This window comes from Malus sylvestris, chromosome 15 (genome assembly GCF_916048215.2).
Source record: "Malus sylvestris chromosome 15, drMalSylv7.2, whole genome shotgun sequence".
In the NCBI taxonomy this organism is placed as follows: Eukaryota; Viridiplantae; Streptophyta; class Magnoliopsida; order Rosales; family Rosaceae; genus Malus; species Malus sylvestris.
Window position 1 is genome coordinate 35320187 of NC_062274.1, and position 14596 is coordinate 35334782.

General features: G+C 39.3%; 1 protein-coding gene across 1 annotated transcript; it reads right to left on the reverse strand.

The window, feature by feature from the left end:
• Positions 1-1301: 1301 nt before the first annotated feature.
• LOC126603933 (alanine--glyoxylate aminotransferase 2 homolog 1, mitochondrial) lies at positions 1302-6996 on the reverse strand. The gene is made up of 9 exons (XM_050270966.1): positions 6519-6996; positions 6160-6390; positions 5790-5960; positions 4963-5106; positions 4678-4857; positions 4261-4486; positions 2736-2849; positions 2506-2592; positions 1302-1664 (listed from the first exon to the last, which is right to left on the reverse strand). Exons 1-9 carry the CDS (start codon positions 6786-6788, stop codon positions 1621-1623), a joined length of 1467 nt encoding a protein of 488 aa, XP_050126923.1. The 5' UTR covers positions 6789-6996; the 3' UTR covers positions 1302-1620.
• Between the last annotated feature and the right edge of the window lie 7600 nt (positions 6997-14596).

Sequence of the window (14596 nt, forward strand, 5' to 3'; positions counted from 1 at the left end):
GGTGGAATTGATATGGTTCGGTGGTATGTTGAATCATAGAATTAATCGCAATTCTATTACTACTTGGGTGAGTTGGCTTGTCACCCTCACTAATTCCACTTTGAACTCGAAGGTTGAGGTGGATAGAGTGTTATCCTATGTTGCATTCACGTGTTGGCAAATTTGGAAAACTAGATGCAATTTCCTTTTCCAAAACCTTTCTATTATCCCGAGGAATGTGATTGCTGCCATTGACACCTCTGCCCGTGCATTCCATGAAGCCTCCAAGGCCACGGTGCTTAACTCTTCACTGACCAACCTTGCTGCTCAGGTGCCAGCCCGTTGGAGTCTTCCCCCTCCTCCTTTTGTCAAGCTCAATGTCGATGCTAGTTGGGAGCAAGATACAAAATCGGGTTTCTCAGGGGTTGTTGTTAGGGACTCTTATGGAACCTTTATTGCTGCTAGGAGGAGTTGTATTGCTGCTCAATCTGTGGCTGAGACAGAGGCGATTGCGATCCGTCATGGCTGTGAGATGGGTGTTGCTATGGTGGTTTGTTGTGATTGAATCTGATTCCCAGGATTCTATTTCTTACCTTAAGGGTAAGATTTCAAATGGCAGGTGGGAGGCTTTTCCAGTGTTGACGAAGTGTAAACTGCTTGGAGATTCCTTTCAAGACTGTCGCTGGTCTTGGACTCCAAGATCAGCCAATATGGCGGCGGATTGTTTAGCGTCGCAAAGAAATAGGGAGATGTGTGATTTTACTTGGGTCGATAGGCCGCCATCTTCTTTGGTTCATGTATTATGTAATGATGGACTTCCTTGTCCTCCCTGAGTTAGCTGTGGTAATGGGAGGGGTGACGCTTGTTGTTTGTTGGTTGCGTCTGATTCCTTCAACCCCTTGCATTACCCGGGTTCCTCTGTTGTTTGCCTCTGGGTAGGCTTCTGTTGTTCCTTTGGCATCTTTGCCCTGGTTTTAATCGGATCTAGTTTCTCAAAAAAAAAAATGTAGGCCTAGTTGAGAAATTTCACGTCTTTCTTCCAATCCTATGTCATTCTTGTCTTCTTTTTTTCTTTTTTCTTTTTTTTTTCATATCTTTGGCAAACGAGATTTCAAACTTGTGATCTTTTCTCAATTTTGTGGGATATGGATTTTTTTATTTAAAATTAAACACAAACAGTACATAGTAATTTCTAGCCGCACGACCATGAATGGATAGGATTCCTAGAACCCTCACAAAGAGGATCCGGAGCAGATCCTCATCCAATTTTGTGCTTCATGACAATGAAAAAAATATATAAAAAAAAAAGCAACAGTGGAGGGTGTTGAAAAGCACTTCCGGCTTAGTAAATATGAAACATTCATCCTTAATTCCTTAACAAGGAACAAACATGCACAGCTTGTTTCACTCTTGTAATGGCCTCTAGCAATAAACTAAAGGAATCCATTTTGGAGCACAAATTTGTGTCCTCGCTCCTCATACATGGATTCGTTCCATCCAACGACTTCTAGACACCTTCGACAAGAGGATCAAGCTGCTCCTTCTCGTGCTATATGAGCACGAAAGCTTGGGATTTAACTTCACATTATTCAAAGTTTTTTACAAAGCACATTATCAGGTTGGCTCTTCGTTTATTAGCCCTCACAACTTTGACATAGAGTAGTCCAAAGCATCAACAAGGAAATCTGCAGTCATACAATTACAATCTAAGTATGTATTCCAACCATAATAACGTAACCCGAGCACAATAATTTCATCATTTATACACAGCCACACACACAGTTAAGCATGGACGTCAACCATTCATACAAAATTTAACAGTTGAAAACATGATGTAGGACAGTAGGAAAAGATAGGAACATCAAAGATATCCGGACTCACTCCGGCCTTTGGCATCGTGGAATCAGTTTAATAGAGAATTTAGAAAAACTCCAGCATCACACCAAAGGTGCCTTGGAATCACTCCAAGGTTGCTGTGCCTCGCACACAAGCAGGAAATCCAGAATTTCCTTTCACTAACACGTATTTTAAAAGCTTATGCAGTGGCCATTTTTATAGGCTAATTGGTACATGAATTTGGAAAGATCCACGTTAATAATGTAAACAGAGATAACAACTTACATGGCATGGTTACACCGCCACATGATGTCATGTGCCAATGAAACAAGGACATGTGGACAAAAATTTACACATTTCTTTCTTTCATTGGCACAGGATGCCACCGTGGTGGTGTACCCGTGCCATACAATTCCTCAATCGAGAGACTCAAAGACGATGAATTTGCAGACGACATGTGCAAACTGCATTTGTTACTTAAGCAGAAAGACTCTCATTTGTTGAACTTTTGACTTGGCTCCTCCATCACATGTCAATCATTTAAGGACTTGCCAAAGAATAATTGTATGTATGCATGCATGTAATATACACCATGTGTGTGTCCTAGGTTGATTAGATTGTTCTTTCTCAGCTCATAGAATGTTTTTCGGTTACCACTAATTTATACCAATGGTAAGAGATGACAAGTACCTGCATCTTGTTTGGTAAAACACATCGGTGGCTTTATCCTAAAAACATTTCCATGTAGTCCTCCTTTCCCAACTAGAACTCCGAGCTCTTCAATCAATAACCAAACTATGATTAGCATGTAAAAAGGAATTCCATGGGGGCAAATGTAAGCAGAGGGAGATAAATGTAACTTAAATTTTGAGCTTTGAAAAATAGAACTAACAGTATGAGCAGGGAGGGTGTCTTGATACCTCTGAGTTTCTCAAACAAAATAGCGGTTTCTGCCTTCGCAGGTGTCTTCTCTTTCCTGTCAGTAACAAGTTCTATCCCCACCATTAAGCCTCGGCCTCTGACATCTCCAATGACTGAAACAGCATTTAGAGGTCAAAGTATGGCACCACACCAGGAAGGGAAGTGCAAGTTTTTTAACTCAATCAGTTGCGACTCAACTGATTCTACTAGGCTTAGTGTAGTAAGCGGGCAAAATCAAGTCGGAACATTTAAAACACTAACAGGGTTATTTAAATGATATGGAGAAACTGTTTTATAACTAAAAAGAAAGCAAAGAAAGGGATATTTAAAACCAGTCGTGCATGTAATGATTAGGCACTCAACCATACTCCTGAAACATCCTTTTCACAGTTCCCTTCCGTGACCAAAATATTGTAAAAGGTTTGTTGAACCAATTTGTTCTTGAAAATCTATTTGTTTGTAACAATGATTGGGCATTATGAGCAGCGTTCATAAATATATACAACTTTTTATGGAAAAAAAGCAAGGGTGATTTATTCATTACCCATACCAACTATTATAAGGTTTATTTCATAACAGTCATCGCCCTTGTAGTATGGTCCCTTAGATCTGTTAAGTATTTTGTTTATTTAAATAAAAATGAAAGAGAAGAGGAAGAAGACGAATGGATAGAAGGAAATCACCCCACGTAGCAAACCCCACCATGTGAAGCCAACACCAAAAGCGCAAATAGACAAAGCCACAAAACAGCTAGACCACAAGCACTGAGAAGGCAAACCCAAAATGACACCAACAAAAACCCCTTAGCAACACAAAGAAAACAAGCATAAAACACGGACCAAAAACACAAAAATGTAGCTGGTGGAGAAAGCATTAACCCCACACTGCTGTCACAATGAATAGGCAGTAGCATGCTAGTAGACCCGATTAAAGTAACAAGAAACCAAGACAACAAGAAGCATCACCTACAAAACCTCCACCATGCCACAAACATATGAACCCTGACTTGCAACAAAATCCCTCATTTCCATTCTTTATGCAGATATCAAACCAAAAAAAAAAAAAAAAAAAAAGAAACAAAAATCAACTTAGTAATTAAAACCATCAAATTTATGACCCTTAAAGGCTTAGTATGGAATGGTTTCTCTCAAAGTGGACTTATCCCACGGTGGCAGAGTCTCAGCCCATGTGCATGAATGGATGAGGGAGATGATCACGTTAGTCCTCTGAAAACATTTGGAGACAAGGAAAACTGGAGCAATCAACTCCAATTTTCAGTGGCTTCCAACCTTTGCCTCCACCCAGCCACCAACATTATATTCCATCATTTTGGAATAATGTTGGTGGAATACCACAAGGAGCATAGGATAGCTCTGCACTCCTCGATATTTAATCTTTGCTTAAATATAAAAGAATTAAACTGGCTCAGTGAACTTCTCAATCAATAAAGGGCCATGGGATATATAAGTGCTGGAAAATTCATATTTAAATTAAAGAGAAAGCACTGAGTTCGAGGGTGGTTACTTTCATATCTTTCCTGAAGGTCTCTCAAACGCCCCAGTAAGTGAGAGCCAACATCAGCACAATGAACTTGACGCTTCTCCTTATCAATAACTCTTAGCACTGCAAGCCCTCCAGCAGAGCATACAGGGTTTCCACCAAAAGTGTTGAATTGAATCTTTTGGGCTAGTACACTTGCTATTTCTGGTGTTGTCACCACTGCTCCCAATGGCAATCCATTTCCAATTCCCTGGAAGTAAATTAGGAATAAATTTTGTAAATTTGTAAGTTATTTCTTTTCACTACAGCCAAAGTCATCATCCATAGAAAAGGCTGGAAATGAAATATACATCACAACCGCATAGTACTGACATACACCAAAAAAACATAATCCAATCCTTTCAATAGTGAAAGACAAAATCTCGATTGAAATATAAAGACCTTTGCCATGGTAACTATATCAGGAATGACATCCTGTGTTTCAAAGCCCCAATAATGGCTTCCTGTGCGGCCAAATCCAGTTTGTACTTCATCAGCAATGCAGACACCACCAGCCTTGCGAACAAGGTCATAAACCAGTTTTAAATATCCAGGGGCCAGTTCAACTGCTCCTCCAACTCCCTAAAGTTAGATAAAGCAAAAATACTTCATTAACTATCGGCATTCTCATCACAGTGTTCTATGTATCAATTTTTAGCCACATTAAAAACAACAGTAAGTTCTCACCTGTATTGTTTCAGATATAAACCCAGCAATTTTTCCTGAAGTTCCATAGTCAATGTGATCTTGTACATCCTTAGCATAACTTTTGGCATCAGATCCAAAGATCCCATGGTAAGGATCTGGATTTACAACGTGATGAATTTCACCCTGAGATGAGAAATCAACAATCAAGTAGATAATGCAAAGAAATTGGCATCTCTCACCAAGCGTTCGTGTATGATGGATTATGTAGTTTTAAATTGGGTAACACTGGAAAAGTAGTAGTTATCCAAACAGTGAAGACTCGGCAAGTGTATGGACTGATGAATGTACATGGCATAAGCATATGTTAGAATGAGTTATAGATAATCTAATCATTGACTAGCAAGTTTTTTCAGTCATAGGACACCATCTACAGTGAATGTGTATAACTGTTATTTGAATAAGAATGGGGAAAAAATTAAATTCAGATATAGTCTTAATAGCATTTGTAGAATTTTACTTTGAGAATGTTGCGCCTGCAAAACTACAAAACATGTCAGAAAGATGAAAAAGAAAAAATCATGGATAACCCTGGGTGTACATCAAGAGACCAAATTGAACAGCATACACACCAGTCGCGGGTAACAGTTGTTGGACTAGTAAGGATATACATCCAATTAAAATTTGATAAACTGGTTAACTTAACCAGAACCCCTTCCCTACCTGGCTACCTCCCCGAACAAAACTATAGTTACCCCCACCAGGTTCTACATAGAACTAATAATGGCATAGCAAGTTTAGATGTATTCTAAAAAGAGCACGCCTGGTGATGGAACTTTGGAGCAATGCTGACTAGTGATTATACAAACCTGTGGAATTGGATACTTCCATGTGTTCAAAGCCGTCAAACCAATTGTATTAGAACTTCCCCCATGATATGCATTTCTCAACGAAATCATACCGAGACTACCACTGTATAGACGAGCCATCAGCATTGCTAATTCATTTGCTTCTGTCCCAGAATTCACAAAGTAAACAACCTGTATTTTACAACCGTCTATCTAATTAGTAGTTGGAGACAAGAAAAAAGTGATAATGAAGCACATAAAAAGGGTAAAGCATCTACCAGAAGTTCGACGAAGATGCCAAAATGAAGTACATGTTTCCAATTATAATACAACCATAGTTAGTTATTAAACTTTGCGATGCTTGAGATGAGCGAGTAATCGAACAACAGACCTTTAAATTTCCAGGCATTTTGGAAGCTAATGCCTCAGCAAAATCAGCTATTGCGTGGTGTAAGTAAATGGTTGTGGCATGCTGCAGAAGCTTGCTCTGTTCTATGATAGCATTCAAAACATCTGGATGGCAATGTCCACAAGAAACGGTTACAATCCCGGCGAAAGCGTCAAGATACCGCCTGCCATTCTCGTCGAACAAATATTGCATCTTCCCTTCAACAATATTGAGCTGTGCAAACAACGAGAAATGGAACTAATTTCAATTCCTGAGTGAATGAATTTAAAAACCCAAAACCCAAATCCAAAATCCGAATCCGTAGAGAAAAAGCAAGCAAACAAACAAACAAACATACATACAGGGTTCTGATAATAATGGAAAAGAGAAGGACCCAGAAACTTTTTTCGCTTCTGGAATACTTGATCGGCTCGAGGTCCATTGTAAGGCCGAGGCTCGTAATCAAAAGGTGGCAGCAACGGTTCACCAACACCAGCGGCAGCAGAAGAAGAAGAAGCCGTAGTAGTAGAGAGAGATGGCCTGCGATAACAATGGTGGTAGTCAGCAATCTTGGCCTTAGCCTCTCCCCTTCCTCCTAAAGCTTTGTTCAAGAGCTGCCTTCGGAAGGCCATGGATGATTTGATTCAATTTGACGAGAGAGAGAGAGAGAGATCTAAAGGCCTGAAAATCAGAAATATATTGAGTGGGGAAAGAAAATGGAGTGGATTGACCGAGGAAGAGGGAGGAACAAGGAAGTTAGGAACTAGATTACAAAAAAGCAGCGTCAGCCAGTGTTCAGTTTAGTGCGTCTGACTCGAAAGATTCCTTCGTAAAGCATCGGTCTATGAGAGCAATTCCACCGGAGTGGAATTTGCCCAGCCCTCAGTCCAAAAAACGTGCCGGGCCTCTGTCAATCAAGTCCAGCGGGTGAAATGAACTGGTACCCAGCCCGAGCTGGGCAATGGACCAGCCCAAAATAGACTGAGCAAGAAGCCGGCCTATTGGCCTGGCGCGTGCGATTCACGCCGGTTGGGCGCGAGTGCCCGACACGGTTTCAGAGCTCGGGCCCGCGTGACAGGCGCACTGACTCCTCCCCCCGAGTTGGCGACGTGGCTTTCTTTCGGCCGTTGGATTTCCAACGGCTAGTTTTCTAGACCGTTGGATTTCCAACGGTAAAAAAAATTTAAATTTTACTTTTAACATAGACCGTCGGATCAAAGATCAACGGTCCACGTTTTTTTTACAAAAAAGTAAATAAAAAAAAAAAAAAAAGGCCCCAACGGTCAGAAATATGACCGTTGGCCACGTGGCAAGTCCCTGGCTCTTGGATTTGAATATTTTTCAAATCCAACGGTCCAGATTAATTAACTATATTAAAATTCATTAAAAATTATTAAAAAATACAGAAAAATTATTAAAAAATACAGAAAATTTTAAAAAAATTACAGAAATATTTGAAAAATGTTAATTTTTTTCCTATAAATACCTAACCCTCATCTTCTACCTTTACATCACATTCCAATATTTTCTACACTTTCTATACTATCTACATTTCAATATTTTCTACACTTTAAGAGAAAAAAATGTCTTCGTGGGAGCTCATTATTGTAAAATCTTATCGAAATCTTGGCTAAATTATTGTAAAACGGAAGTGACACGTGGCGTGTCGGGATTGGTTGAAAATCTTAGCGGAAATCTATTCACAAAATAGTACGTTCAGATAATGACATGTGGCATGACGAGATTGGTTAAAAATCCTATCCGAAATTAAAACTATTTGATTTTCTTATTCTTTTAGACAAAATTTAAAAATATTTTAAATGGGCTGGGTGCCAGCGCATTTTGTAGGGATGGAGATCGTTTGTGCCAGCACATTTTTTCACTATGTGCCAGCGCATTTTTTTAGGGATGGAGATGCCTTGGCCTATTACTGTTCATTGGAGTCTGTTACTGTTCATTTGAGTGGATAAATGCGCTGGGTGCTGGCGCAAAGTCCTTAGGGGTGGAATTGCTCTGAGGAGATAGAAAGAGAGGACGGTTACTCACGTCACCTACGTTATTGGGGTGAGCTAATACTTGCTTCCGTTTCCCAGTGAGAATCTAATTTACTGGATACTATGGTTTTAATGCTATTAAGTTTTAAATTCGTTTCTTGTTAATGGCGAGTTTGAATCATATTATTGCTACCCCTTTATGAAATTAATCTCATTCATTATCTTTAGTGTAGATAATATCATTTGTTCAAAACAAAATAAATAAATAACTGCATAATTGACAATTATTGCCTAGGGAATAATAATTGACCGACTGTATGTCCTCTTCTTAAATAAATTGCTTGGTGCTGATAATCCATCTTATTGTTCTATTTTCTCATCCCCATTTTTTATAAAATCTCAATATTGTGGCCAATTTATTTAACAAGGGAGAGAGAGAGGGTTCGGCAAGAGAGGAGAAAGTTTAGGGATTTCTCTGTATGTATGAGATGTGTTATTCTCCTTACACAATGCTTTTATTTATAGTAGTAAAGAGTAGACAAATACTTGTCCTCCATAAAGAAAAGTGCGTGAGAAAGTGCAAAGTCAAATTAAAAGTCTACGGGACGTACATCAGGGATATGACCAACCCAAGATGGGTGCCTAGTCAAATCCTCTTTAGGTAGCAAAACCCAAAGGGAAAAATGCTCCTAATTGTAGGAAAAAAGAGTACATTAAGATCAAGCGAGTATACTTCAGGATACTCCCCAGCTAACAATGTTATAACTCAGAAAGTTTATGCATAACAATTCCTTGAACAAGCTTCTAGAACGTCATCTTTGGCAAAGATTTGGTGAAGAGGTCAGCCAGGTTGTCCTAGGAGCAGATTTGCTTGACTTCAATCTTCTGATGCTCTTATTACTGATGTGAGAATAAGAACTTCGATGAAATGTGCTTAGTGTTGTCTCCTTTGATGTATCCATTCTTAAGCTTTTTGATACATGCTACATTCTCTTCATAGATTGTTGTAGGGACGTCAACGATGAAATAAGGATTGCAAGTACTTCAAATAAGTCCCACAACTACTCTCAGTCAAAAGCCTTCCCCGAGTAGTTTCATGTAAGGCGAGTATCTTAGCATGGTTCAAAGAAGTGGCAACTGAGGTTTGTTTGGTTGGCCTCCAAGATATTTCAGTGCCTCAAACAGTAAAGATGTAACACATTTAAGAGTGCACCTTGTGCTGGTCGGATAAGTACTATGCATCAGCATAACCAACAAGGCATGAATCGACTCAAGAACTGAGGGGGGCTGCAACACCTCCCATGGATTTGTATGAATAGAACAAACTCAAATTCGTCGTACCTTTGAGGTAGCGGAAGATGTCTTTAACACTTGTCCAATGTTTGTGTGTGGGCGCATTGCTATATCTTGCCAAAAGATTGACAACATCAGGGTCTAGTGCACTTAGCTAAGTACAATAAAGTGTCTATCGCACTTCGATATGGAACTTCAGGTTCCAAATTCTCTTTTTCATCTTCCTTTGGACGGAAGGAATCTCATTTGGCATCTAGTGATCGAATGACCATAGGAGTACTCGAAGGCTTCACTTTATCCTCATTAAAATGATGCAACACCTTCTGGGTGTAATTCGACTGATGTACTAGGATTCCATTTGAACAATGCTTGATCTCCAGGGCAAGACCATATTAAGTTTTCTCAAAATCTTTCATGTCAAATTCCTACTTCAGGTGCATGGCAATTTTCTCAAGTTTTTCAAAAGTCCCAATGAGATTCATGTCATCTACATAAACTACAATGATTGCAAATCTTGAATGTGACTTCTTAATGAACACACAAGGGCATAGTTTGTTGTTCACATATCCCTGACTTATCAAATACTCACTCAGACGGTTATAACACATCCAAGCAGATTGCTTCAATTTATAGAGTGAACGCCACAACCTAATAGAAAGGGTGTTTAGTGGTCTAGAATTATTTGATCCAGCCAATGTAAGTCCTTCGGGAACTTTCATATAGATTTTCGTATCAAGATCCCCATAAAGATGCACTGTTACCACATCCATAAGCTGCATATCTAGTTTTTTGGAAACTAGCAAACTGATAAGGTAGCGGAAGGTAATCACATCCACTACGAGCAAATATGTTTCAATTTTCAATAACCAATCCCAGGGCGTTGAGAAAAGCCTTGCACCACAAAACGTGCTTTGTATCGCACTATTTCATTCCTCTCATTACACTTCCTTACGAAAACCCACTTGTAGCCAACAGGCTTAACATGTGGTGGTGTAGGAGTTACAGGGTGTTTTGCAAGAGAATCGAGTTCGACTTGGATTGCTTAGTTCCGGTTTAACCAATCAGTTCTACAGTGACATTCATCAATAAAACGAGGTTTAAGGTCATCGCTCAGCATGATCTCGGTAACTGTTGCCTATGCTAATGCATTGTCGATTATTATCTCATTTCTACACCAAACATTATCCAAGCTAGTATAGTGGACCAAAATCTCTCGATTCTCGGGAGATGGATTGGTTTATTCCAAGGCCCTTCTATAGTCTATAATTTCCTCATGTGTTGGATACAATAAGTAAGCGATGGTCATATTCACGGTATGATTAACAACTTGTATTGTGGGTTGCCCCTTCTAGGGTTGTGAATCATTTAAACCAAAGGGTCTGCCACGCTTCAAGGTAGGAGCAGAGGATTGGTTAGCCACCAAAGTATGAGGGTTCACCACGGAGGCGTCCCGTCCTTCCAAGAGGGAAGTCTATCGTACATTTGGTACATCTATCTTTCCAGGCACGTTTGTAGCTGGTATATGTGATCTCTTCACTCTCGCTAGATCAGTGAAAGCATCTGCCATGCTCTGAGCTCCGCTCTATCTAGGATGCATCGCACTTCAGTCTTAGGAATGTTGACATTTTTATCTCCCCCTAACGACTGGAAGACTATCTCATAGAAGTGACAATCTGCAAAACGAGTGGTAAAGAGATCACATGTCAAAGGCTCTAAGTAATGAATGATAAAAGGATAATCATAATCGACATAGATTCTCATCCTTCTCTGATGAGCTATTTTAGTATGTAAGGGCGGCGCAATCGGCACAAAAATCACACAACCAAAAACGTTTATCGCATGTCGAGTTTGTATCTGGTAACCAACTGAAAGGCGTTATATGGTTAGGTCGCAACAAACCCCAAACAGACCAACATAGCTGGGTGCAATATTGCATAGCCCAAAGCAACGATCGAGAGCTTGGTATGTATAACCAATGATTGCATAATCATTTGAAAGCGCTTAATGAAAGCTTCTATCAGGTGGTTCTGAGTATGAACATAGGGTACTGGATGTTCAACTTCAATCCCAACCGACATGCTGGATGTTCAAGTTCAGGGCACACCATCATGATTATCCGATCAAATTTATTCAATTGAATAATGCTAGAGGAAAGTTTTCAATGTGAGTTCTCCAACATTATCGAATCGAATGAATTTGATCGAATAATTAGGGTGGTGAGCCCTGAACTTGATAACCTGAGCCAACAATTTCAAGAAGACAATGTTTCTTGTAGACAATAAGCACACATGTGGCCAACATGTGGAAGTGTCAACCAATAACATAAAGTATCTAAATGGTTCGCAGAGTGGTTGAATTGATCCACAAATATCCCCCTAAATCCTTTGTAGAAAAGTAGGAGGATAAAAATGAATCTTATCATAGGAAGGCTGAAAGATGAGCTTTCCCATATAGGAGGTTTGGCATCTTATATCCTTCTGGATCGTGCCTAAGCTTCGTGTTAGGGGATCCCCGTGTGAAGATTTGAGGATACGGCGCATCACAACTCGTCGAGGATGTCCTAAATGGCCACGCCAAAGAAAAATTTTGTGTGCAATCCTTAAGGTAGGGCCAGCCACATAGTGGCATTCAATGGGCATATGGTTGTAGTATACAGTTCACTCGGGATACGCTTCATCTTCTCTAGAATACGCTTCTAGCCATATTCATAGGAAGTGATACACAAAAATTAAGCTCCTTTTTCTACATAGGTTTTAGTGTGATAGTTATTCTCTCGAGTATCTTTAAAGCTCAACAACGTTATTCCTGAACATGGAGCATAAAGTGTCTCTTTAATGGTCAAATCAGTGCCATTGGACAACACTATACGGGCATGTCCTTATCCTTCGATCAAGTTGGATGGACCTGAGAGGGTGCATTCTTAGGTACAAAGTTAGTGAAATAGGTGCATTCAACGGTGTGCGTGGTTGCACTATTTGCAAGACAACTAACTTCACTACTAGTCATATCTAGAAATAAATTAATTGAATTGTCACATACATAAAAGGTTCGTAAACATAAATTTTATTCAATTCATTATTCGAGAAAATAATCCATAAACTTAATATCCAAAATTAAGACAAACATCAACAAAATAATCCAAACATAAAGCAAAATTGTTTAAAACTTAAACCAAGAAATAACATAGGGGTTCGCCCAACATAGGGAATTCGGCTCGAGGGGTAAAATTTGGCCAAATGTGGGCCCATGACCAAGAATCTAATCTTCCATCGGGGCAACATCCTCCTAAAAGTCAGAAACCTCCATCTTCGTATTCTTTGGTTCATCCACTTGAGCAAAGTTTGATTAAAACCTCTTACGACAAGAATGATACTCAGCTACGACCTTGGGAGGAGCTCGCCAAACATGGGACAACGGTCCTTCGAACCACAGCGGTAATGTTGTATTTTTATGCACATATATAAGCAAATTCTATCAAAGTACCAAATATCAACATCATATGCGAAAACTAAAAACAATCCCAAAAGAACACAAAAAATTTATGTGATTTGGCGTAAAGTATACGTCCACGGGTGAAGCACAGCGAGGAATTTCACTAAACAAACGGAGATTACAAAAGAATGTTTAACCCTTTCAACCCAAATCACAAAAATTACCAGTGTTCTTAAAATCGGCCCATGTGGCTGTGTAGGTGCTAAACAGTGAAGGCCCACTGCGATTCAATGCAAATCATTAATCGATCTGGAGCTAGGCAGCCGCCTAGGCGGCACCTAGGCAGTCCTAGGCGGTTTGGTTTTTTTCTTTTTTTTTTAATTAATCGTGTGCTTTTTTCTTTTTTAGTTTCATAGTGGTATACTTATGGAAATGGTGTACCTAATTCGCAAAGGATGGACTAACAAAGAAAAGAAATAAACTAGATACAACAAGGTTAAATAATTTAGTCTATGTCCACCCCGGCGAATTTAGAGCATAAATCTCAACAATCTCCACCCCGGCGAAAAATTAGCAAACTTCAAAATCAAATACAAACTTCAAATTGGAATAACAAATACAAACACAAAGTGATCACCAAATTCTTTGGAAACTGATCTCCACCACGACTCAAAAAATCCATAAGTCTTCAAATCTTGAAATTTCCTTCAACACTTCTCCAACAAATTCCATTACGGAAACTAACAAATTGAGCCAAAAATTCTATACAAAGCTTTGAAAAACCAAAAAGTACGAACATTTCAAGAAAGTCATGAACATCAAACTCCACCTTATGACAAATGCAGAGTGAACAAACATTGCCTCAAAGACAAACAAAGGATTTGGTATACAAACTCCCAAGATCATTCCTCCCATCAAATTCTTCGAATATCAAATTTCACCAACGATGCAAAAAACTTCATAATGATTGGCAAGCAAGCCTAAGCCGAACCTGGCTCTAATACCACTTGTTGTACTTTTTATGCACAAACGGAAGCGAATTCTAACAAAGTACGAAATATCAACATCATATGCGAAAACTAAAAACTACCTCAAAAGAGCACAAGAGATTTACGTGGTTTAGCGTAAAGCTTACGTCCACATGCAAAGCACGGCGAGGAATTTCACAAAAAAAACAGAGATTACAAAAGAGTGTTTAACTCTCACAACCCAAATTTCACAAATTACAAACCTTGAACCAAACAAGTAGAGAACTCGAACAAACGGAATTCTCCCAAATTGTTCTCTAACTTATAAATTGGTTCTCACCACATTGCTGAATGAATGAGCCATGAATTTGCCACACACTCATGACTCCAAACGGTGCCCTCCACCCAAAACCCAATTTAGAGAAAACTCTCTAAACTAATGGTGTGGCACACAAAATAAACTAACTCTAAGGTCCTATTTATAGCGCATAGGACTTAGGTTACAATGAGAATTCTAATCCTAATTGGAAGTAAAATCCTAATCCTAATCAAATAGTTAATTAACAAAATCTCTCCACCAAGCAAGGAATCCAACCAAGAAGTGAAATCCAAACTCAAATAGGACACCAAACAAAATAGGTAACGCAAACTTAATTTTTGCGTCATCCTAATTTTGAGTCGTAAATCCCAACAAGTAGCACATGTCCATATCCATGGTGTCAGGTGCTTTTCCCTTATTCTTGAAGTTCGAGA